This window comes from Natator depressus, chromosome 21, assembly GCF_965152275.1.
Source record: "Natator depressus isolate rNatDep1 chromosome 21, rNatDep2.hap1, whole genome shotgun sequence".
NCBI classification, from domain to species: Eukaryota; Metazoa; Chordata; order Testudines; family Cheloniidae; genus Natator; species Natator depressus.
In genome coordinates, this window is record NC_134254.1 from 16436167 (window position 1) to 16461272 (window position 25106).

The 25106-nt window shown below is 52.7% G+C and overlaps 2 protein-coding genes and 1 non-coding gene across 3 annotated transcripts; 2 read left to right on the forward strand and 1 right to left on the reverse strand.

Annotated features, from left to right (window-relative positions):
• Positions 1 to 7169: 7169 nt before the first annotated feature.
• Positions 7170 to 9729, forward strand: TMEM167B (transmembrane protein 167B). The gene is made up of 3 exons (XM_074935815.1): positions 7170 to 7318; positions 8037 to 8168; positions 8472 to 9729. The coding sequence occupies exons 1-3, from the start codon at positions 7309 to 7311 to the stop codon at positions 8552 to 8554; spliced, it is 225 nt and encodes a 74-aa protein (XP_074791916.1). The 5' UTR covers positions 7170 to 7308; the 3' UTR covers positions 8555 to 9729.
• Positions 9730 to 12592: 2863 nt separating this feature from the next.
• LOC141975840 (small Cajal body-specific RNA 2) lies at positions 12593 to 12892 on the forward strand. Its single transcript, XR_012636016.1, has one exon.
• A 3264-nt stretch (positions 12893 to 16156) lies between these two features.
• On the reverse strand, positions 16157 to 25024 carry CFAP276 (cilia and flagella associated protein 276). Its single transcript, XM_074935995.1, has 5 exons — positions 24887 to 25024; positions 23602 to 23718; positions 22026 to 22141; positions 18941 to 19074; positions 16157 to 18224 (listed from the first exon to the last, which is right to left on the reverse strand). Exons 1-5 carry the CDS (start codon positions 24965 to 24967, stop codon positions 18154 to 18156), a joined length of 519 nt encoding a protein of 172 aa, XP_074792096.1. The 5' UTR covers positions 24968 to 25024; the 3' UTR covers positions 16157 to 18153.
• Positions 25025 to 25106: the final 82 nt, after the last annotated feature.

Here is a 25106-nt window from a genome sequence, read left to right on the forward strand (position 1 = left end):
TCTTATGCCTTCCAATGTGCATTACTTTGCATTTATCAACATTAAATTGCATCTGCCATTTTGTTGCCCAGTCACCCAGTTTTGAGAGATCCTTTTGTAGCTCTTCACAGTCTGCCTGGGTCTTAACTATCTTTAGTAATTTTGTATCATCTGCAAATTTTGCCTTCTCATTGTTTTACCTCTTTTTCCAGATCATTTATGAATATGTTGAATAGGATTGGTCCCAGAACAGAGTCTGGGGACATCACTATTTACCTCTCTCCATTCTGAAAACTGACTATTTATACCTACCCTTTGTTTCCTATCTTTTAACCAGTTACCAATCCATGAGAGCACCTTCCCTCTTATCCCGTGGCAGCTTACTTTGCATAAGAGCCTTTGGTGAGGGACCTTGTCAAAGGCTTTCTGAAAATCTAAGTACACTATATCCACTGGATCCCCTTGGTCCACATGCTTGTTGATCCCCTCATAGAATATCAGGATTGGAAAGGACCTCAGGAGGTCATCTAGTCCAACCCCCTGCTCAAAGCAGGACCAATCCCTAACTAAATCATCCTAGCCAGGGCTTTGTCAAGCCTGACCTTAAAAACTTCAAGGGAAGGAGATTCCACCACCTCCCTAGGTAACGCATTCCAGTGTTTCACCACCCTCCTAGTGAAAAAGTTTTTCCTAATTTCCAACCTAAATCTCCCCCACTGTGACTTGAGACCATTGCTCCTCGTTCTGTCATCTGCTACCACTGGGAACAGTCTAGAGCCATCCTCTTTGGAACCCCCTTTCAGGTAGTTGAAAGCAGCTATCAAATCCCCCCTCATTCATCTCTTCTGCAGACTAAACATCCCCAGTTCCCTCAGCCTCCCCTCATAAGTCATGTGTTCCAGTCCCCTAATCATTTGTGTTGCCCTCCGCTGGACTCTCTCTCCCAGAAGAATGTGAAAAAATTGTAGTGTGGGGCCCAAAACTGGACACAGTACTCCAGATGAGGCCTCACCAATGTCAAATAGAGGGGAACGATCATGTCCCTTGATCTGCTGGCTATGCCCCTACTTATACAGCCCAAAATGCCATTGGCCTTTTTGGCAACAAGGGCACACTGTTGACTCATTTCCAGCTTATCATCCACTGTAACTCCTAGGTCATTTTCTGCAGAACTGCTGCTGAGCCATTCGGTCCCTAGTCTGTGGCGGTGCATGGGATTCTTTTGTCCTAAGTGCAGGACTCTGCACTTTGTCCTTGTTGAACCTCATCAGATTTCTTTTGGCCCAATCCTCTAATTTGTCTAGGTCCCTCTGTATACTATTCCTAACCTCCAGCATATCTACCTCTCCTCCCAGTTTAGTGTCAAAGAATTCAAGTACATAAGAACATAAGAATGGCCATACTGGGTCAGACCAAAGGTCCATCCAGCCACGTATCCTGTCTGCTGACAGTGGCCAATGCCAGGTGCCCCAGAGGGAGTGAACCTAACAGGTAAAGATCAAGTGATCTCTCTCCTGCCATCCAGCTCCACCCTCTGACAAACAGAGGCTAGGGACACCATTCCTTACCCATTCTGGCTAATAGCCATTAATGGACTTAACCTCCATGAATTTATCTAGTTCTCTTTTAAACCCTGTTATAGTCCTAGCCTTCACAACCTCCTCAGGCAAGGAGTTCCACAGGTTGACTGTACGCTGTGTGAAGAAGAACTTCCTTTTATTTGTTTTAAACCCGCTGCCCATTAATTTCATTTGGTGGCCCCTAGTTCTTATGGGAACAAGTAAATAACTTTTCCTTATTCACTTTCTCCACACCTCTCATGATTTTATATACCTCTATCATATTCCCCCCCCCCCCAGTCTCCTCTTTTCCAAGCTGAAAAGTCCTAGCCTCTTTAATCTATCCTCATATGGGACCCGTTCCAAACCCCTAATCACTTTAGTTGCTCTTCTCTGAACTTTTTCTCATGCCAGTATATCTTTTTTGAGATGAGGAGACCACATCTGTATGCAGTATTCAAGATGTGGGCATACCATGGATTTATATAAGGGCAATAAGATATTCTCTGTCTTATTCTCTATCTCTTTTTAAATTATTCCTAACATTGTGTTTGCTTTTTTGACTGCCGCTGCACACTGCATGGACATCTTCAGAGAACTATCCACGATGACTCCAAGATCTCTTTCCTGATTAGCTGTAGCTAAATTAGCCCCCATCATATTGTATGTATAGTTGGGGTTATTTTTTCCAATGTACATTACTTTACATTTATCCATATTAAATATCATTTGCCATTTTGTCCAATCACTTAGTTTTGTGAGATCTTTTTGAAGTTCTTCACCGTCTGCTTTGGTCTTAACTATCCTGAGCAGTTTAGTATCATCTGCAAACTTTGCCACCTCACTGTTTACCCCTTTCTCCAGATAATTTATGAGTAAGTTGAATAGGATTGGTCCTAGAACTGAACCTTGGGGAACAATACTAGTTACCCCTCTTCATTCTGAAAATTTACCATTTATTCCTACCCTTTGTTCCCTGTCTTTTAACCCGTCCTCAATCCATGAAAGGATCTTCCCTCTTATCCCATGACAACTAAATGTACGTTGATTTAAGTAGATTGGTCAGGCATGATTTCCCTTTACTAAAACCATGTTGACTCTTCCTCAACAAATTATGTCCATCTATATGTCTGACGCAAAAAGAAAAGGAGTACTTATGGCACCTTAGAGACTAACAAATTTATTGTTCTTTATTATAATTTCAACAAGTTTGCCCAGTACTGAAGCCAGGCTTACAGGCCTGTAATTGCCGGGATCACCTCTAGAGCCCTTTTTAAAAATTGGTGTCACATTAGCTACCCTCCAGTCATCTGGTACAGAAGCGGATTTAAATTATAGGTTACAGACTACAGATAGTACTTCTGCAATATCACATTTGAGTTCCTTCAGAACCCTTGGGTGAATGCCATCTGGTCCCGGTGACTTATTGCTGTTTAATTTATCAATTTGTTCCAAACCTCCTCTAATGATACCTCATTCTGGGACAGTTCCTCAGATCTGTCACCTAAAAAGAATGGCTCAGGTTTGGGAATATCCCTCACATCCTCAGCCGTGAAGACTGATGCAAATAATTCATTCAGGTTTCAGAGTAGCAGCCGTGTTAGTCTGTATCTGCAAAAAGAAAAGGAGGACTTGTGGCACCTTAGAGACTAACACATTTATTTGAGCATAAGCTTTTGTGAGCTACAGCTCACATCATCGGATGCATGCGGTAGAAAATACAGTGGGGAGATTTTATATACACAGAGAACATGAAACAATGGGTGTTACCATACACACTGTCACGAGAGTGATCAGGTAAGGTGAGCTATTACCGGGGGGGGGGGGGGACGACACCTTTTGTAGTGATAATCAAGGTGGGCCATTTCCAGCAGTTGACAAGAACGTGTGAGGGGCGGGGGGGGGGGGAATAGTTTTACTTTGTATAATGACACATCCACTCCCAGTCTTTATTCATTTAGTTTCTCCGCCATGGCCTTATCGTCCTTGAGTGCTCCTTTAGCACCTCGATCGTCCAGTGGCCCCATGGGTTGTTTAGCAGGCTTCCTGCTTCTGATGTACTTAAAAAAAAATTTGCTATTACTTTTTGATTCTTTGGCTAACTGTTCCTCAAATTCTTTTTTGGCCTTCCTAATTGTATTTTTACCCATCATTGGCCAGTGTTTATGCTCCTTTCTATTTTCCTCACTAGGATTTAACTTCCACTTTTTAAAGGATGCCTTTTTGCCTCTCACTGCTTCTTTTACTTTGTTGTTTAGCCACGGTGGCTCTCTTTCGGTTCTCTTACTATGTTTTTTTAATTTGGGGTATACCTCTAAGTTGAGCCTCTATTATGGTGTCTTTAAAAAGTTTCCATGCAGCTTGCAGAGATTTCCCTTTTGACACTACACCCTTTAATTTGTGTTTAACTAACCTCCTCATTTTTGTGTAGTTCCCCTTTCTGAAATTAAATGCTACAGTGCTGGGCCATTGTGGTGTTTTTCCTGCCACAGGGATATTAAATTTAAGTATACGATGGCCACTATTACCAAGCAGTCCAGTTATATTCACCTCTTGGACCAGCTTCTGTGCTCCACTTAGGACTAAATCAAGAATTGCCTCTCCTCTGGTGGGTTCTAGGACTAGTTCCTCCAAGAAGCAGTCATTTGAGGTGTCAAGAAACTTTCTCTCTGCTTCCCATCCTGAGGTGATATGTACCCAGTCAATATGGGGATAATTGAAATGCCCCATTATTATTATTATTGTTTTTTTTTATTTTAATAGCCTCTCTAATCTCCCTGAGCATTTCACAGTCACCATCCTGGTCAGGTGGTCGGTAATATATCCCTACCGCTATATTCTTATTATTATTAGAGCATGGAATTTCTATCCATAGAGATTCTATGGTACAGTTTGATTCATTTATGATTTTTACTTCATTTGATTCTACGCTTTCTTTCACATATAATGTCACTCCCCCACTGGCATGACCTGTTCTGTCCTTCCGATATATTTTGTACCCTGGTATTACTGTGTCCCATTGATTATCCTCATTCCACCAAGTTTCTGTGATGCCTATTATATCAATAGCCTCATGTAATACGAGGCACTCTAGTTCACCCATTTTATTATTTAGACTTCTAGCATTGGTATATAAGCACTTCAAAACTTGTCTCCTTTTAGCTGTCTGTCATTACACGATGTAACTGAATGGGACTCTTCTTTATTTGATTGTTTATGATCAGACCCTGCCTGTATTTTATCATTTTTCATCCTCTCGTCCTCACTAGGACATAGAGAATCTCCATTAATAGATCCTCCCCAAAGGGATGTCTCTGTCTGAACCACATGCTCCTTTGCACCTGTCGGCTTCCCCCAGCCCTTAGTTTAAAAACTGCTCTAAGACCTTTTTAATGTTAAGTGCCAGCAATCTGGTTCCAGTTTGGTTTAGGTGGATCCCATCCTTCCTGTACAGGCTCCCCCTTTCCCAAAAGTTTCCCCAGTTCCTAATAAATCTAAACCCCTCCTCCCTACACCATCGTCTCATCCACGCATTGAGACTCTGCAGTTCTAGCTGTCTAACTGGCCCTGCAGGTACATAGAAACACATAGCACCTAGCAAAACTTCATAACCTCACATACAATGATAGCGCATACAACCAACGAGATATTAATGTTTAGTAGATGAAGACTTTTAGAATGATACCTCCCAAGGCATACTTTGTACAAAACATATACGTATATGACAGTGGTGAATATGGGGGTGCCAGGGTGTTGCTTTGGGGCACAGAGTGTCACAGAGGTTAACTCAGAGGGTCGCCCCGGAAGTCAAACGCTGCTGACCCTCCTAGGGCCCTGGGTCAGAACTTGGTGGAGTTGGTGGGCCAGGGTTCCCCTACCACTTCCCCATGACTGAGTGGATGTTAACCCCTCGGCCTCCCAGCCCACCAAGGACCCTATGACACTGCTCCTTTTAATTTCCATTTCACTGGCCTACTCAATTTTGAATAGTTCCCCTTTTTCAAGTTAAATACTACTGTGGTAGGTTTCTTTGGTATTTCCCCCCTACAATGATGTTAAATATAATTACATTATGGTTGCTATTACTAAGCGGTTCAGCTCTATTCACCTCTTGGATCAGATCCTGTGTTCCACATAGGACTAAATCAAGAATTGCCTCTCTAGCTGCTCCGACACATAGCCCCTTGCTACAGCAAACACCCCTCATTCACCACTCGCACAAAACAACACAAAGCTCCCTGCACAACACATACACTCACCTACCCTCACTTATACTTACCATAAAACCATAAACTTGAGCAGCAAAGCCGCAGCTCAGAGCTAGTAATGGAAAGAGGGATGTCTCTGTGCATCTACTATGGCATAATTTAGAGGTGTCTAGTAGATGGGGTACTGGGCTGGAAGTCAAGACACCTGTGTTCTTTCTCCAGTTCTGCCACTTGCCTGCTGGGTGGGGTTGCCAACCTTCTAGTCGCACAAAACCAAACACCCTAGCTCTGCCCCTTCACTGAGGCCCCACCTCCAACTCACTAAATTCCCCCTCCCTCAGTAGCTTGCTCTCCCCCACCCTCACTCACCTTCACTGTGCTGGGGCAGGGGTTTGGGGTGCAGGAGGGGATGATGGCTCTAACTGGGGGTGCAGGCTTTGGGGTGGGGCTGAGGATGAGGGGTTTGGGGTGCAGGAGGGTGCTCCAGGTTAGGGGGGTCAGGGCTAGGCCATGGGGTTGGGGGTGGGCTTAGCTTGGGTGGCTGCCAGTCAGCAACACAGCGAGGGGGAGGGGGAGCTAAGGCAGGCTGCCAGCCTGTCCTGGCACCATGTTGCATGCGCCCCGGAAGCAGCCAGCAAGTCCAGGTGCTAGGTGGGGGGGCAGGAGGTGCCACGTGCTGCTCTCGCCTGCAGGCACCACCCCCCCAGCTCCCATTGGCCGGGAATTGGCCAATGGGAGTGCAGAGCCAGTGCTCGGGGCAGGGGCAGTGCACAGAGCCCCGTGGGCCCCCCACCTAGGAGCTGGACCTGCTGGCCGCTTCCGGGGCACAGTGCAGAGCCAGGACAGGTTGGGACCAGCCTGCCTTAGTGCCACCGCACCACCAACCACACTTTTAACGGCCCAGTCGGCGGTGCTGACGAGAGCCACCAGGGTCCCTTTTCAACCGGGTGTTCCGGTCAAAAACCAGACACCTGGTCACCCTACTGCTGGGTGACTTACGGCCAGTCCCTTCCCCTCGCTGTGCCTCAGTTTACCCTCCCACTCTGTGCCTAGGGTTGCCAATTCTGGTTGGTTTCACTCCGTGACATGACCTGCCATTAAAAATTCACCTTTGATTCCTTGAGACTCCAGGACAATCCTGGAGCTGCGGCAGCCCGACCTGTGCCAGTGCAGACCGCGAGCTCTTTGGGACAGGGACTATCTCTCACCGTGTGTGTGCCACGCCGACACAGTGCGGCCCTGATCCCAGCTTGGGGCTAGGCCTGGTACCAATAATCAGTAAATTAAAAAAATAATTGGAGTCGCCTATCGGTACTCGATTGAGGAGGCCTAAGCGCGCTAAGTCGTTTGATTGGCGTCGCCTGCCCGCTCGGCCTTCGACTGGCTGCGCCTGGCCAGCGCTTTCAGCGCGCGGCTGGTTCTGCCTGGCGGTCCCGCTGTCGCGTTGGCAGCGGGCTGGCCGGTGGTAGCGCATGCGCAGAAAGGACGGGCCCGCCCCTGTCTGTGTGATGCAGTGACAGGAGCCGCCCGGGACTCAAAGCGGCCGCCCCTCCCCCCCCGCCATGACCAACGGTGAGAGGCGGGCGTAGCCCGGTGTGTCCTGCCCGAGCTGGGACGCCTGGGTTCCGCGGGGGGGTCCCTCGGACCGGGAGGGGGGAGTGATTCGGCGGGGCGGGGTGACTCGGGGGGGCGGGCGGAGGGGCTGGCCGCGGGGGGGGGGGGAGAGTGACTCGGGGGGGCGGGCGGGGGGGCTGGCCGCGGGGGGGGGGAGAGTGACCCGGGGGGGCGGGCGGAGGGGCTGGCCGCGGGGGGGGGGAGAGTGACTCGGGGGGGCGGGCGGAGGGGCTGGCCGCGGGGGGGGGGAGAGTGACTCGGGGGGGCGGGCGGAGGGGCTGGCCGCGGGGGGGGGGGAGAGTGACTCGGGGGGGCGGGCGGGCGGGGGGGGGGAGAGTGACTCGGGGGGGCGGGCGGGGGGGCTGGCCGCGGGGGGGGGGAGAGTGACTCGGGGGGGCGGGCGGGGGGGCTGGCCGCGGGGGGGGGGAGAGTGACTCGGGGGGGCGGGCGGGGGGGCTGGCCGCGGGGGGGGGGAGAGTGACTCGGGGGGGCGGGCGGGGGGGCTGGCCGCGGGGGGGGGAGAGTGACTCGGGGGGGCGGGCGGGGCGGGCGGGGGGAGAGTGACTCGGGGGGGGCGGGCGGGGGGGCTGGCCGCGGGGGGGGGAGAGTGACTCGGGGGGGGGGATGACCCGGGGCAAGGCCTGCTGCAGCCGCTGACTCTCGCCCCGCCTTGCAGCCTACTCGCTGGACGGGGTGCTGGTCTTCGGCCTGCTCTTCGTCTGCACCTGCGCCTACTTCCGGAAGGTGCCGCGGCTCAAGGCCTGGCTGCTGTCGGAGAAGCGCGGGGTCTGGGGCGTATTCTACAAAGGTAAGGGGGACCCCGAGGGGCCCTCAGCGTTGCAAAGCTCCCCTCACAGAGGGCGCGAGGCCACTTGCTCCGGGAAACCCGCTGGGCAGGCTAGAGCGAGGCACCGGAGCCGAGACACCTGGGTCTGCTCCTGATTCCCTGTAACTTCCTCCTTGGGGGAAGGCAGCTGCTGAACCTTTCCATCACAACCATCAGTAAAATGGGTCTGACACTTACCTACAACGCTTCGGTGTTATGAGCCTTAGGGAGGGTCATTCTGAGCGGTGTGCTGGAGATGCCACTTATCTTCATTTTGTCTTTCAGCTGCAGTGATTGGCACCAGACTTCATGCAGCAGTGGCTATATCCTGCATTGTGATGGCTTTTTATGTTCTGTTCATCAAATGAATCTCAAGGCTTCGGTGCACAAATCTGTTTGGGAGAAGCTGCTGAAAACGAGGACTTACCTGAGGCGGAGAGAGAGGTCAATATTTAATCTCTTTAAAGGAATGGACAGAGCCCAGTTTGGCGATGCCAAGAGGAAATGCCCCCATTACCAAGCCTCTTCCAAACCAAGAGAGAGACCCTCTGGTCTTCACAACGGCTCCAAGTTCTCTGTGCTTTCAGTAAAGTGAGAAGATGTTTTTATCTTCCTATCGTTTTATAAAGTAATCAGCAAAGATCACTTAATGTAGGGATGTACACAAATCAAATAGTCTTTCCTATAACATTATACAGTCAGTGTAAGGAAAACCTCATGTTTTGTTTCACTGTTAATTGCTTGGGCCTACCAAAATAGATACAAATTTCAGTTTGGCAGAACATAGATGGGAATGGGTTGCATTTAAGCTATTTTTAGAGTTAATTTCTTTAAGTCCCAATAATTGTAGTAAGAACAGCAGGGGAGGGAGATACGTTGACCATAATGACACTCTTATGTTAGAGCTACGTATTTTGGGGCCTAAGATTAGGGAGATGATATCCTAAACTGAAATTTCTCAATAGGTAACAAAGTGAAACCCATCTAACATGGTTCTGAAGACTACCTTCTGTAGTCACATAAGAAGGTTTTCAAGCAGAAAGTAGATCTGGATTGCAATGGGCAGCAAATCACTGTTCAGTGATAGCAGTGTGTCGTTGGTGTAAACGTAGCATGAGATAGAGGTGGCTAGAAGAGTGGTGCTCATCTGGGACCCTGACATACTGTACAAATCATCCTTGTCCTTGAATGATGTCATGGATGAAAGTGATTTAGAAGCCAACACAAGCCTTGATGTTTATACTAAGGAGGGAGTAGGTGGGGAGGGGGTGGGAACACTGTGTAACTAAACTTAATAGTAAAGATAATGTCTAAGCCACATTTTAACATCACAACTTGTATATTTGGAAAGTGTATAGATTGTTAAAGACAAATGCCTCCTCTACTGATGTTGTTCTGTATTTTATTCCCATCTCTAATGGGCCTGATTTCTCAATTTGTTTTTCACCTCTCTTGAGCTGCTCTCTCCAGCTTTTACACACCCAGATTGAAATGTAGGAATCAGTCCCCTACAGTAGTTGCAGTGAAGGGATCACTCAACTACTTTTTTGTAGCTTAGTTTTTTAAAATTCTCCATTGTTTATAGAATCCTGAATAAAAAACTTGCCAATAAAATGTCTTTTCCCTACTGACTTTGTCCATTGTCATTTGGCAAAGGCTGAGGTATTTCCTTCCCAGCCTCGCTTTGCCTTTCTAGGGGCCAGCACCCGTTGGAGTCAATGGGAGTCTGTCCATTGACTTGGCTGGCTTTTGAGACTGTCTCAGTGGAATGTGGAGTCTTTTATGTGCTACCTTATTTGTGCGCCTGTTTCGCCAGTGTTGGCAGGGATGTGAATGGGTCTGGTTCGCCATGTGCTGCCAAGAGCTAGGAGGGCAGCTCAGGGATTCGGTGTCGCAAACTGTTTTCTGTCCGTTTAGTTTTTCATTTCCAGAGCAGTGGAGTTCTAGAACTACTTAGAATGCAGATGGCATTTTTAGCTATGTTGTATCACCTTCTTTTAAGCCCAGTGACCTGTCACCCTAAAAAAGCAGCTGTTCAATTAATGTACACATGAGTTAATGGGACAACACTTCCCTGTGAAACATTCTCCAAGTGTGTGATGATGGGGACTCAATGTAGCTCCCATGAATGTAGGGCCTGGAATGTCAGGCTGGGGCTGGGGCAGAGGGTTGGGGTGCGGGAGGGAGTGTGGTGTGTAGGAAGGGGCTCAGGGCAAGGGGTAGGGGTGCAGGGTGCAGGAGGGGGCTCGGCAGGGGGTTGGGGTGCAGGAGGGGATGTGGAGTGCGGGAGGGGGCTCCAGGTTGGTGGGCAGGAGGGGTGCGGGAGGGGGCTCAGGGCAGGGGGTTGGGGTGTGGACTCTGGCGCCGCTTACCCGGAGCGGCTCTGGGGTAGCAGCAGCATGCAGTGGGGCCAAGGCAGGCTCCCTGCCTGCCTTGGCCCCACGCTGCTCCCGGAAGCAGTTGGCATCATGCCTTGCGGGTACCTCCCCCGAAGCTCCCATTGGCTGTGGTTCCCCATTCTCAGCCAATGGGAGCTGCAGAGGGAGGGGGGGCAGTGCCTGCAAGTGAGGGCAGCATGCAGAGCCCCCTGCACTCCTTCCCTGGGGCCGCAGGGACGTGGTGCCGGCTGCTTCCAGGAGCAGCACAGGGCCAGGGCACGCAGCGAGCCTGCCTAAGCCCCACTGCACTGGCAATCCCATGGGCTGGATCCAAAGCCCTGACAGGCCATAGTTTTCCCACTGCTGTGTTAGGGGGAGGGTATCAGGCATTTAAGTTGGTGTTCTGAGGGACTGTGAAAGCTAAAGATGGTATAACATCCACAGTAGGTTCTTCTACAGCCCCCAGACCCTAATATCTGGGCACCTCATAATCTTTAATGTGTTTATCCTCACTCCCCCTATGAAGGGGGGCAGTATGACAGAGGGGGACCTGAGGCACAGTGCGACTAAATTACTAGCCCAAGGTCACACAAGAAGTCTGTGGCAGAGCAGGGACTTGAACCCGAGTCTTCTATGTTGCATGCTAGCACCCTGTCTGCTGTGCCACCCTTCCTCTCATATGGCCCCTTTCTACTTCTCTGATTTTGCCCCTTGGTGAATGAATGTGGTAGCTTCTTAATCCACTGTTTGGATTTGCTAAAAAGAACTCCAACCCTCACCTAGAATGGAATCTAAACTGACCATGTTGTAGCAGAGCCTGGAAACCACATCCGCTTTCTCTAGTCTGGTTACTGGCTAGATGGAGCTTGTACTAGCCTTATGGCAGAGGGCACTGCAGGACAGAATTTGAGAGTGGGCTGACTATGCAGTTGAACAGATGGAGGAATTTCATTCAACAAAGTTTTAAGACTTACACCATAGAGTTTAAGGCTGGAAGGGACCAGCAGGATATCTAGACTGACCACCTCTAGCACCCACACACTAAACCCAACAACCAACATTAGACCCAAGTATTACAGCCCCCCAGGAGTCTAAATTAGTATATCCCTTCTCTGCTAACAAAACTAACATGTTCCCAGGTCCTGCTACAGCAGGGTAGGGAGTTAGCATGTTCTAGCAGTTTGTTCTGGCCTGCACAGATGGGGTGACTGATGTAATGGAATTGGGCTAGACTGGGCCTGTGCGTGCCTGCATATGGCGTGATCTACTCTGCATAGACAAAACCAGAAATCACACAAGCTCTGGAAGTAAACTAGGAGGCCAGAATATATTTCTCAAACTAAAATGCAAATCACAGAAAAATACAGGGGGAAAAAACTGAATATTTAGAGCCAGAGAATTGATGGTGACTTTCCCTGGCCTTCCTGCATATGCACAGATCTGGGCATTGATCTACCTCACATTTGTATTTGTGCAGCTTAGGTTTCCTGTCAGTGTCTCTAAAACAAGGCGATTTCACACTATGGAGCTGCCCTAGGCACTGTGGACTTTGCCCACTCGGGTTTGGGACTGATGCTGGAAGGTGTTTAACGTACCTGCTGGTTCTGCAGAAGGATTTCTGCAGTGTGGGTGAGCCAATGGGATGTGTAAGTCTCCTAGTGTGTGAAAATCTCCCCTCAGTCAAACATACAGTTTTTTCAGCTAATCCTCGTTTATACGTTTTGATAAAATCATGTTGTTCGCTGGAGACGCGGAGATTTCCCGGCGGCAGCTCACCCTGCTCAGGTCCCGGCTTGGGGCAAAAGGAGCTGGAGGTGGAAAGCCGCGGGCCACCTAAGAGGGTTGCGAGGAGTCCTCCCGGCCGAAGAGGGCGCCCGAGAGCGGCCGCGGCCCGTCCCGGGAGAGCTCTATGGAGGAAGCTGGGGCTCCCATGATGCAGTGCGGACCAGGCTGTATAAAAGGCGTCGCCGCGCGCGCGGCGGCCCAGCAGGGGAGCGGGTGGCGAGTGAGTGTGCGGGCTGTGTGTGCGCACCGGGGGGCGGGCGGGGGCGGGGGCGTGCAGGGTGCGCGTGGTGCGTGTGTGGCCCTGCTGGGAGCCTGGCTACACGCTGATCTTATTCGATCGGGCCGGGGGCGGCCGCCCGGCCCGAGATGAGAAGACCCCTCCCGCGAAGCCCGCGGGCGCTGTGCGGGGAGCGGAGCTCGGAGGCCGCCGCCGGCCCGCCCGGCGCTCAGAGGTGATGAGTCGATCAGATAGACGAGGCCGCGGGGCGGGTCCGCGCTGGCCCGAGCCCCCGGCCCATGAGCATCGAGGCGATTCTGATCTGAGCCCGGCCGCGCGGGGGGGGAGGGTGCGGCTGTGCGCGCGCGCGGCGGGGGAGGGGGCGAGGCACGTGCTGCGGGGCAGCCGCTGGAGGCTCTGTTCACGGCCCCCCCCCCGGGCAGTAACGCCCCGGCCTGCCCCTTCCCCCCGGCTGGGCCGCTGTGTTCACAGGGAAGCGTTGGACCCTGGAGTCCTGCGGTGTCCGGCCAGCCGCCCCCGCCAGGCTTGTGGCTCCATCTGTCCCTGGAACCACATGGCCCTTAATCCCTCCCTAAGGCGTGCAGGCCGCTCTGCGGGCTTCCTGCTGGGCGGGGGGTCCGGAGGCCGGGGGGGTCAAGCTCATACAAAAATACTGTAAATCTCCATTTAAACGTGGTGGTGGCGGCCTGTTTGTTCTCCTGCCCCATTGGCCACAGGGTGATTTAGCTGCATGGCTGTGATCTCCATCTCGAATCTCAGGGGTGGAAGGGACCTCAGGAGGTCAGCTAGTTCAACCCCCTGTTCAAAGCAGGACCAATCCCCAATTTTTTCCCCAGATCCCCAACCCTGGGTTTAGCAGGCCAATGCCCAAACTGCTGAGCTATCCCTCCCTGAACCCACAATGGTGGCTGGGCGGGGAGGGGCAGGTTTCCAAGAAGGCTCATCATGCTGTGTACAGGAAATCTGGCCCCTTATTTTAGTGCTGTGAAGGGAACTGAGCTTTCAAAATCCAGGCCACAGTGTGTTATCCTCCACTCCTTAAAATCCCCCTTGTAATCTCTGGTGTTCAGCTCCCCAAATGGTATGCAGGCTGGAGTAGCTTAATATTCTCCAAAAGAAAATCATAGAATCATAGAATATCAGGGTTGGAAGGGACCCCAGAAGGTCATCTAGTCCAACCCCCTGCTCGAAGCAGGACCAATTCCCAGTTAAATCATCCCAGCCAGGGCTTTGTCAAGCCTGACCTTAAAAACCTCTAAGGAAGGAGATTCTACCACCTCCCTAGGTAACGCATTCCAGTGTTTCACCACCCTCTTAGTGAAAAAGTTTTTCCTAATATCCAATCTAAACCTCCCCCATTGCAACTTGAGACCATTACTCCTCGTTCTGTCATCTGCTACCACCGAGAACAGTCTAGAGCCATCCTCTTTGGAACCCCCTTTCAGGTAGTTGAAAGCAGCTATCAAATCCCCCCTCATTCTTCTCTTCTGCAGACTAAACAATCCCAGCTCCCTCAGCCTCTCCTCATAAGTCATGTGCTCTAGACCCCTAATCATTTTTGTTGCCCTTCGCTGGACTCTCTCCAATTTATCCACATCCTCCTTGTAGTGTGGGGCCCAAAACTGGACACAGTACTCCAGATGAGGCCTCACCAGTGTCGAATAGAGGGGAACGATCACATCCCTCGATCTGCTGGCTATGCCCCTACTTATACATCCCAAAATGCCATTGGCCTTCTTGGCAACAAGGGCACACTGTTGCCAAGAAAATAAATGATCCTGGTCCTAGGCTAATGGGTGACTGTAATGGGAGGGCACAAAGTGGTCTTTGCTCAAAGCTCCAATGGGAGTTTATAGCTCTCAGTATTAAAACCACTTCAATGGCTCCAGCCTTTGATTATTTTCCCTGCATTTCTGGCCCTTCTGGGGCAATTGCTGAGAGTACAGGTTTGTTTTGGCACCCAAGGCCATCCTGCTTGGCATGTGTGGCCTGGGGTGACTGGGTTGGTATCGTGGGTGTGTTGTGTGAACTCCCAGCACTGGGAGCGCAGTACCCTTGCGAGCTGACAAGTAGCTCAGGAGTATCCTGGGGATACTTGCTTTGCACACCCTAGTGCAAACAGCTTGAAGGTAATGGGGGTGAGCTTACAGCAAATGTGGGGAGCAGGGCTGAAATGGGTGTGAGAGCAAGCTAGCATGGGGTGGAGAAACACAGCAATGCCCGTCGGCAGGTTTTCTCTGTCAATGGCTTACACACAAAATAACCCCCCACCCCCAATCACGAAAATGTAATGGTGTTATTAAAGGGGCACTGAAATCTAGCTCAGCTCAGCTCTCCCTCCCAGAGTGTGCTTTCAGTGGCCTCTCTGAACCCCTCTGGCACTGTCTGCTTCACTGGCAAGACCCCAGCAGGTGTCATTCTGACATCACACATACCACGGGGCCTGATCCTATGAACCCGTCCCTAGGGCTGCAGCCCTTACGCAGGTGAGTGAGCATTTTGACTTCAGTGGGACTGTCTGAGTAAGAGCTGATGAGCTGTGGGTGATGAGTCTGATTGGCTGTAGTAATACATTAGTCACCCACGTACAAGCAGGTGGAGCAGCCTCTTGGTGGCCTCTCACTGAGAGTGCTTCACTGCACCAGGAAAAGCAACTTGGGGGGCTCAGGCTGGTATTCCAGTTCCTACATCCCAGTTTTCAGCTCACTGTAATCCACAGAACTCTTGCTGAGCCTGAACACGGTGCCTGTTGCCACTTCCCTCTAGGTGAACGTATGCCTGTTTCCTGCCTGAACCCCAGAGGAATTCAGCTGCCCATCTTGCCTGCAGGGCCTGGGATACTGTGATGTGGGTTTCCCTCAATCCCGCCTCTTGAAGCTGGTCCACGGTGTCTAAATAATGAAAGTTGTGCTGGGCCAGAGAGAGAATGATTCTAGCTCAGAAACAGTCAAGGTCCAGTCCCTGAGCACCAGTCACATTTAATTATCCAGAGATTGGAGGAGACCCACAGCAGAATACCCAATGGCCCAGGGGTTTGGGCAAGCTCCTGGGGTGGGAGATCCCTCTTCCAATCCTCTTCTTCCCCTGGCAGAGCAGGGAATTGAGCCAGGCCTAACTCCTGAAAGGGGAGCTCTGCGACAAACCCACAAGCTTGATTTCTCTTCTGCTGAGGTATGGCCTACGTTTTGGGTTGACATAGCTATGGTGCTCACAGGTGTGCAAAACCCCCACTCCGCGCTGCTGCTGTGCCAGGCTCACCCCCAGGGTACACACAGCAAGGTGAATGGAAGAAAGTGTCCATCAACCTAGCTCCTGTTCTTGGGGACATGCTAGTCAGAAACACCCCCCACCCCACCCCGTTGTGGTGCTAGTCCCTGTAGCGCAGAGGTGCCTTAGCCCTGATGGGAGTTGGAGGTTAACATGGCACTGAAACAAATTAGGGTGGTGAGGTTCACACCTTTTGCTGCTGTAATGTTTGGCTGGAGCTATGGTTTTGGAAGGCTGGTTAGCAGCCCATCCATCGTGCCGTCATCCTCTTCTATTGCCAAGAGAGGAACTTTTTTTTTTAATGGAAGAGTTTTTCAGACCAGTGAAGAATCCTGTAGGGAGCCTACCATTGCTCTTTCCCTATTGTGCAGGCTAAGGCAGGGCTGGGCCAGCAATGAGTGTAGAGGAATAAATATGAGCTGATCCACAGCTCCAATAAACTGGTGTGTGGGAGTCTTGTTCTTGAGGCATACATGGAGGGGGAAATGAGCAGCTGCTCGTGTGAGCGAGGTGTAATGCAAGCAGGTGCTACAGTTGCATTTTCCACACTGGAAAGGTGCCTGAATTCTGACAAGTCTTATTGTCTGTCTCAGTCTACGCACTTCACCTCTGACTGGCTCCTCCTACTCTAAGACCACCTATTCCCCAGAGGAGTTCAGACAAATACAAAGCAGCTGTAGAATTGAGATCATCAGACTCCTTTCACCTATGGCCTGACCCTGGGGCTGGATGTGTCATGTATAACCACTGATACTTGATAGGACTGATCTGCACATGGCTGTTTTTGCACCAGTATAAATGATCCCTTTAATTACACAGGTGTAAACCTCCACTATAGATCCACTTAATCTGGGGTATTTTCACCTGGTAATTTAATGAATTAACCTGGTTTAAATCCATCTGCATTAGGTATTTGCACTGATGTAACTAATTCCATTTAGTCCGTGCTAGCGCAAGCTTTCTGAGGCAGACCAGCTGCAACGGGGCTTCCCCCCAACTAGCTCACCTTAGAAAGCTGGGAGATGGCTGGTTTAAGTCTCCCGCCCTGGGAGCATCAGGTGGGTTTGCGAGCCCCCGGCTGGAGCTGTGCTAGTGCTGGGTATTGTGCAGGGGCCTGAATTACCTTGCTGAAGACCATTTGCTCACCATGGAGATGATGTGTGACCGCATCCCAGGACTCCTGAGCACATCTGTGCACCCATGCTGGAACCATTGTAAGGACAGAGAAAAGCAACTCTTCCCAAGGGGGCAGAGCTAAGGGGTGAACTTGCTGGCATGAAAGAGACCAAACAAATCACTTGTGCTTTTTTACAAAGCATCTTGCAGGGAAGCTTGATGATGATGACTTAATCCCCAAATGGCAGGCGCATAGGAACCCCCAATGCCGATCAGCCCATGGCTCCATATTGCTCTGTCTGGCAGTGCCCAGCCCTAGCTGCTTCACAGGGTGGTGTAAGAACCTTGGGATAGCAGAATGGAGGTAATTTGCCCCCACATTAGGTTTCATCCTGGGCTCTAATAAAGATGAGTTTGAGCCCTGCAGCAGGAAGGTTAATATCCCTGGATTTTCTCCTTTCCATAGAAAAATCCCCAGTCCCTTTTAAACTCTTGCAAATTCATGGCCTCAACTTCTTGTGGAAGTGAGTTCCCTAGGCTAAGTATATATTGTGTGAAAAAAAAATTTCCTTGTATTAGTTTGGAATTTGCTGCCTTTTCAGTTGATTGAATGCCCCAATGTTCTTTAATGAATAAACCACCACGCTGTCACGTACGGTGCCTGCTCATGCCCACAGGCCAGCTTCTGGAAAACAGCCTCTCATTTTAGGAGCCCTGATTATTGGAAGCCCAACTTAATAAAGGGTCTGATTGGTTACCCACTGTCCCTCCAGGCTTTATTGGGGATTGTGGGTGCTGAGCACCAAGTTGGGCCCCCAGAATTAGAGGATCAGACTGGGTGGCTGACTGGAGCCATGTTGGAGGTGGAGAAGGTAGCATAACGTATTATGGGCTGAAGCGTGAAGGTCAGTACTTGCTGCTGAGATACTGTGTAGCTCTCAGCCGTCTGGCCCACAGGCAAGGGACAGAGCAGTTACCCAGCATGGAGGGATGAATGCAGCAAAGAGGACAGGGAAACAAGATTGAAATTAAATGAAAATCTCTCCCTGTTCATGGCTGTGCTTTTCTGGATGAGCTTTGCTGACCAGAGGGGTTTAATGCACGCAGAGAAGACAGAAGAAGGTTCACTCAAGTTGGAAGTGGGTCCAGAGTCGCACAGCCAGGGCACAAGCCAGCAAACTCCTCACCGAGAGAAGAAACTGCCGTTTTCCTTGCGGGAGTATCCACTGTTGGTGGCAGCTGTGTGGGGACACTCTAGGGAAGGAGAAAGTCACATGATTACTACTACCAAGTGTGGAAGGTGGCATCAGGCCAGGCCTCACGCTGGAGTGAACGGGGACTCTGGTTCTAGTAGTTACCATACTTCACTCTTGTCCAGGGCACGGTGGGCGTAGATCTCCAAGAATGTCACAAAGGAAGGGCACCATCATTATTCCCATTATACAGATGGGGAAATGGAGGCAGGGATGCGCTGTGATTCACCCAGGTGGGTGACACTGACCAGGTCTCCTGACTCCCAGGCCAATCCCCTATCCATAAGGTCATGCTGCCTCATGCATCCGCAGTTCCGACACAGGCTCACTGGGTGGCCTTGGGAGAGTCTCTTCAGTGAGTACTCAGTGACTCTCACAGCCAGCCTCCTAATCTCTGGGCCTCATTGCCTGGGGTCCTGCAGCCACCGATCCTTGCAGAATAGTTCCTGTCAGGTAGCTAGGGTAAGATTTGCCCAGGCAGCCCCACACCACAGCCACACTGGAGCTGGGATCCCTGTGTGGCTGATGGTAACAGTGCAGTGGAGCAGCCTCCACAGTGCCCCGCACTCAGGGAGCAGCCCCTTTGTTACTGCCCCACCAGCCAGTCCCTCGCCCTCCCAGACTCTCAACCTTGTGGGTCGTGGTGCATTTTGAGGCCCATCCCACTGGCTGATCTCCATTAAGATGGAGGCACAGGCAGCTACCTGCTGCCCTTACCGATGGCTCCCTCGATGCTGTGGATCGACTCCTTTCTGGGGCTGACCCAGCATCTCACAGACAGGCCCCTGGCTGTATGGTGCTCCGCTGGGGGCGGCTCGGGTTCCTTCACAGGCTCGAGACCCTTCAGTGCTCTGGAGTAGGCAGGAGGGGAGGGAGAGGCTTTAGAATTCCAGACTCTGCACTCCCTGGGGCAGAGGCCAGCTCTTACTAGGTACATGCCAGCACCTAGCACCATACCACCTGCATTCTGGTTGTGCCCCCTGGCGCTACTGTAACACAGAGAAACATCTGGGTGGGTTTAGTGCATGCCCTCAGGACTCCCGACAAAGGGAACAGCAGCTCCTTGCAGCTATCCAAGCTACTGGGTCTGACTGCAGGACAGAGCATTCAAAGGGGAAAAACATGATCAGACCTTTCTTCCCCCTGTGGCAACATGCCCTTGGTAATGATCATTTGATCATCTTTCATGTATTAATTGCCTCTTGATTGGTTGTCAGGTGCAGCATCACCGGCTCCAAGGGTTCAAGGAGTGAGGCCCCCCAAAGCCCCCCAAAGCCACAGGACTTCCCAGATGATGCTTTTGGGTTTCTTTGCCTCCTGCTTTTTGAGCCTCTCTGGTCAGACTAAGGGCACATTTCCAAGCTTTTCTCTGCAGCCCAGAGGGCTGGAAATGTCCTTTTTATAAATAAAAGCTGAGATTCTCCCACTCCAGGAGCTGGGGCTTGAAGAAAAACACCAAATATTGCAGGACGTGTGATAAAATCAAAACAGTTGGCAACCCTGCAAAGAGCACAATATCCTACCTGGTTCTGCCTCCTCCTTCTCCTCCATTTGTAGGGAGGGAGAAATTGACAATTAACAGCAACACTGTGGCCAGGGTCTGTGATTGCGCCTCTGGGACACAAGGCTCTGCCGATGACACCCCCACCCCCCGGCCCGCAGGGATTGGAAGCCTGTGAAAAGCTGCCAAATAAGATCCACTGACTCCCAGCGGCAAGTTCAGATCGTTCCCACCCCAGTGCCTGAGAAGGGAGGGTGGCTACTGGCTGGAGGCAGAGCTAGGAGGATGTGGAGTCGGGGGCTGAGGAAGCAAGCTCAGGCTGAGGGTTCTGTTCTGAGCAGGGGTCCATTAGCCTTTATGCAGCGTGGGTAGCTGCTCTCTGGCCCAGCAAGGGGCTCCTTCCAGCTGGCTCATATCCCACGCACAGGCTCTTAGTGGAATTAGCTACAAACCGCAGGCATCCCCGTGATCAGCTGGTACCTAGTGGGGACTCACCAGTGTGCTGCCTAACAATGGAACCCGTTCAGAGCAGCGGTCAGTGTGACCAAGGCCATGCCACTCCTCCTGCAGTGCCCAGCAAGCTGGCAAGGTCGGCAGCAGGTAAGGTAGTGCCTAGCCACGTGCTGGCCAAGTGACTTGCTGATGTCGGGGCTGCCCTGCGTTTACGTACTGCTCTGCAGGGCCAGGATTTGTGCTGCTGGGGAGGAACGTCGCAGGAACCCCAGGCAAGGCAGCAGACTGTGCAAAGGAGCTGCCCTCCCATGAGCCTCAAATGTCCAAACCTGATGTAAACAGAGCAGCTCTTCTGTCCTGGGAGTCCTGCGTTTTTGGGTCTAGGCTGCAAACCCCTGTCTCTCCTAGCATCGTTCTCACAGTAACTAGCTGCAGCATATAGAGTCTGAAGCCCCCTGCTAGTCATTAACTTCAAACACCCCACTCTTTTGTCATGGTACCGGGGGCACCATCAGACCTGTCCACACCAGATCTCCTAGGTTTCTCCGTCCCTGGTGCTGCCAATGCTGTGATGAGCTAGCAGCATGCTGGGCTACATGCCAACACTAGGACTTTGTGACTGAGACCTTCTGCCCTGCCCCATTCCCTAGCTGCCCCAGGGTGGTGCCCAGCTCCCCTGCACTAGAATCTGGGCTTCTCCAAACCCCAGGCAAGTGGGTACAGCCCAAGGCTGATGGTGGGTTGGAATGCGGGGGAATCCAGGCACAGCCTGGTACGGTTGGCCGATTGGGACAGATGGCTACAAAAACTGGGAACCAGGAGCTGGAGTCTTCAGCTGTATTGGCTGAAGGTGAGCTGCTGGGGCAGGGTCATTTTGGGAGCTGTTGCCAGGGAGGTGCGTTCCCTCCCCATAATGACCCTGCAGCACCACTGAACCTAGGCTTAGACCTCCTCCATGCACAAGCCAAGAGGCCAGACTATTCTGCAGGATGTAGTCTTGTGACAGCGCACACCAGCCCCGCACTGGTCCTGCAGGAGTTAAGCCCACCCTATGGGCCAAGGAGGCCATGCCCCCAGGGCCCTGCTGGGTATGAGCCAGCTGGAACCCAGGTATAAAAGGGAGCAACGCAGCTCAGTTGGGGCTGACTGCTGAAAAGGGAGGATGCAGGAGCTGCTGAATCTCCAGACCGCAGAAGCTAGATGTGACGAAAGATGCCCAAGAGGGGTTGGAGCTGCCCACACTGAGGAACCCTGGGATGCTGGGGATGCCAGGACCACCACACGAGGAGATGGGGTAGGAAGTGGCCCAGGGGGACGACCTATGAGGCTGAATGCTGTCACTGTTGCGGTGGGATCCCCCCACACCCAGTGGCGGAAGGTTCTGCCACTTTTAGGGCTCTAGGCTGGGTCCTGGTGGAGTAGGGTGGGCCTGGATTCCCCTACCCCCTGCTGCCAACCCTTCTGCCAACCCCACCCTTGGGGTGGCAGTCTTCCCACCTTAGGCCAAGAGGTTTGCATTTGTCTGCTAAACCAGGCCATCAGACCCTAGACTGTTTAACGCCACCCTACCAGAGGGCCTGGGGCAGTCGGACTGACTCTGACCATTAGGCCACACTTCCCTGAGGCTAAGGGAGGACAAGCGAACTCAGCCCCAGGACTGCAGTAGCCCTTGCCCTGCCCCCAAAAGGGGATGGGGCGCACCTGCCGCGTGACAAGGCTGAACAGCCATTGCTGCTGGTGCCCTTGAGGCTGTGAGCAGACTGCAGCATTTGCTGTCACCAATAAGCTGCTCCCAGAGGAGGCTCTGCCCTGCCTGAGATTGGGGAAAGGCCACTTGCTCCTGCTCACCCATGGTCATCCAAGAGGGTCTCCTTGTGGATGACTGTCTGGCTCTTGTCTCTGAGCTGCTCCTTGTGGTGGTTGTAGAGCGAGGTCAGCTTAAAATCCAGGCTGTCTCTGGGAACCTGCAGAAGGGTTCAGAGAGAGTCACTAGCCAGAGCCTCTGACAACCCTGGTAAAGGCGTCTCATCCCTGGGTGTTGCGTGGGCTTCACCTGAGGCAGGGGACAAATTGTATTCTGCTGCAGCTCCACTGTCTGTGGGGAGTTACACAGGGAAGACTTTCTCTCTGTTATTCTACTGGTTAGAGCAGGGGCGTGGGAGTCAGGACTCCTGAGCTGTGCTCCCAGCTCTGGGGAGGGGAGGTATCTGAGTGGGTAGAGCAGAGCAGTGAGCTCTGGAACGCCTAAGTCCTACTCTCAACTCTGCCACAGACGCACTGTGTGACCTGGGCAAGCTGTTTTGCCTTTCTGCATCTCAGTTTCCCTATCTGTAACACAGATATAACCCAAGGGCAATGGGGGATCAATGCACTTGGCCCATGCCCAGGGGCCCCAGCCAATTTGGGGGCCCTCAGCATGAGCGCCAGAACATTGATAGAAGAGGGGAGGCATGAGGCCCCACCCCTCTCTGTGGCCCTGCCCCTGCTCCTCCTCTTCCCCCCCACCCCAAGGCCCTGCTTCCTGCTCAGCTACCTGGAAGCAAGAGCCAGGTGGTGGTAAGAGCTGCCCATGGAGTCCAGGCTGCTGTGGGGAGCCCTGAATCTTCCACTTGCCTTGGGCAGGAGGCCAGGTTGCCTGAGAGCAGAACACTGGCCCATGTCCCCCCTCCTCCCCCCAGCCAGGCAGTGGGGCCTCCGGGGGGAAGAGCAGGGGCAGGGCCATGGAGAGGGGCTGGCCCTCATGGTGAGGGGTGGCTAAGACTCCCCTCATTCCCTGGGAATGCTGCCAGCAGGGACCTTGCTTCACGAAGGAGGGGCTGATCACTTCATCGGCTCCCCCCACGAAGCACAGCCTCTGCAGGTGCCACTCTGCACCTGCCCAAGGCTTGTGGTTTGGGGGGGCAATGCAGCCCCCTGCCCCCAAACTACACCCATGTTAAAAAGTGGGTAGGCCTGGGTTTTTAATGAGGTGTTTTGTGCCCAGGGCCCCAGTAAATCTTAATCCACCTCTGCCCAAGGGCTGGAGGATTGCGAGGCAAGGTTAATGTTTGTCAAGTGCTTGGAGAGCATCTAGAGAGCTGCAAAGTGTTCCGAGAGGTGTACATGCTTCCTCTCTGCTGCTTGGGGCGGGGAGAGCACACGAGCATGGCTTGGGATGCTGCTGGACGGAAAGCAAAGCCCAGGGGAGCAAGTGGAGCACAGAAAGGAAACCAGTGCAGTTGCAGGTGAAAGGCTTTACTATGCCCTTGGCATGGCCAGTGTGGCTGCCCAGCCTGGGCGAGGGAATGGCTGTGCACTGGGGAACTTTTATCTGCTAATTCTGGACCATTTCAGGCTGTGCCCTTCGGGGGAGAGTAACCAGAGTGTGTGGGGTGGTGAGCAGCAAAAGGCAGAGTGGGATGGAGGGGCACTTGGGGACCTCTACCTCAGGTTCCGTATACCAGACTTCCTTCCTGGTGCTGGACAGGGTGGCTGTTCTGTGCAGGCGATTCCAGGGGTCCCGCTGCTGGGCCCGGTGGGTGGGCTCGGCATAAGGGCCTGTCTGGAACAAACAACAGTCAGCCGCTCGTGCTCTGAACACCGGCTGTCAGACAGTCTTTGCCATTGGCATCAGGACATCCTCCAGACACGTGTGTGTGGGGGTGATTCCATATGTAGAGGAAGTTAGCCCTCTGTCCCCGTGATTTGACTGCAGGCCCTTGGGATGGCAGGGGATCCACTGTCCACGCCCCGCCCCCCTACATGCCAGCAGGGCTCTGCAGGAGGCCACTGCCTAGACCTGTCATATTGGTGCAACAAGGAAGGTTTATGCCTCTGGCATCCCCGCTCTCCCAGGCAGCTCCTGGGCTGTTAGGACCCATAACAGCTCTCTTGAGACGGAGACCATCTTGTTCTGTGTTTGTGCAGTCCCTAGAGCTACGGGATCCATCCTGCTCTGTGATGGGGGGCTAAAAATAATTGGCAGTGAAAGCCACTGCCCATCAGAGCAAACAGGTAACTCCTGTGTCCCGTCCCCGGCCGGCCGGCCCAGAGCCCTTTCCAGTGACTGCCCAAGGCAAACCTCGGACATAGTTTAAATACAGCAAGAAACCCCCTGCTGCTTTCTGCCCACTCAGATTCCTTGCTCCTCTGCTAGCGAAGATCTGGTCTTGCTCATCTTGTCTGCAGAGTTGTGGGGTTCTTGATTGTTTTGTTTGCTCCTTTTTTAACACAGGGCCTAGCGATCAGAGCCAGGGCTGGAGTATCAAACTCTGGTAAAAGGTCAGAGCCGGCAATGAGCTCTGCACACCCGCACGGGAACTCAGCCCCCATTTCCATCAGTAGCTCATGGAGAAGGTGGGTTGAGTTCGTACTAAAACACTGACAGGTTGATTTCAAAGGGACCCCGCTGACTCGCAAGCCAGGCATTTTGTGTGTAAAAGGAGTCAAAAGTAGTTTCAGGCCCTGCCTCTCCCCTGGCCCGGCCAGTTTGTTGCCATGTGTAAGATCCAGACAAGCGGGAAGCTGAGGCTAAATCTTTCGCAGCGGACACTGGAGTGTGGATCCCGCCTCCCCAGTTTAGATCCTTCCCTTCCTAGCAGCCGCCTCTGCTCACCAGCTGCCGGGTTCCTGCCAGAGGCGGCTGCATGCTGGCAGCGGGGGGGTCGCTGGGCGACGACGGTCCGGCTGGGAACTCGGGCTAGGCCAGCAGGGGGCGGCGGGGGTCTTACCTGGCTCGGCCTGGCCCGGCCCGTGAAGGTGTCCTCGTTCTCGCAGCGGGGGCAGGGGAAGGGGTCCCGGGTGGGCGGCATCCTGCGGCGCGCGCTTTGCGAGCCCGGCCGCGGTTGCCAGGCGACGGGCCGCGGTTGCCAGGCGACGGGCGGAGGCGCCGGAGCTGGGGCTCCCCCTGGCGGCTGCGGAGGCTGCAGACGGGCGGCGCGCGGGGGCGCG

What these genes read in the sequence shown, in the direction of transcription:
- TMEM167B (XM_074935815.1), top strand. An exon ending in CTGGGGCGTATTCTACAAAG is followed by an intron (nt 8,169 to 8,471) that starts GTAAGGGGGACC and finishes TTTGTCTTTCAG; the next exon opens with CTGCAGTGATTGGCACCAGA.
- CFAP276 (XM_074935995.1), bottom strand. Translation starts at nt 24,967, where the DNA reads ATGCCGCCCACCCGGGACCCCTTCCCCTGCCCCCGCTGCGAGAACGAG. An exon ending in TCTGGTATACGGAACCTGAG is followed by an intron (nt 22,142 to 23,601) that starts GTAGAGGTCCCC and finishes ACCCTTCTGCAG; the next exon opens with GTTCCCAGAGACAGCCTGGA. An exon ending in CAGCATCGAGGGAGCCATCG is followed by an intron (nt 18,225 to 18,940) that starts GTAAGGGCAGCA and finishes CTCCTTCCCTAG; the next exon opens with AGTGTCCCCACACAGCTGCC.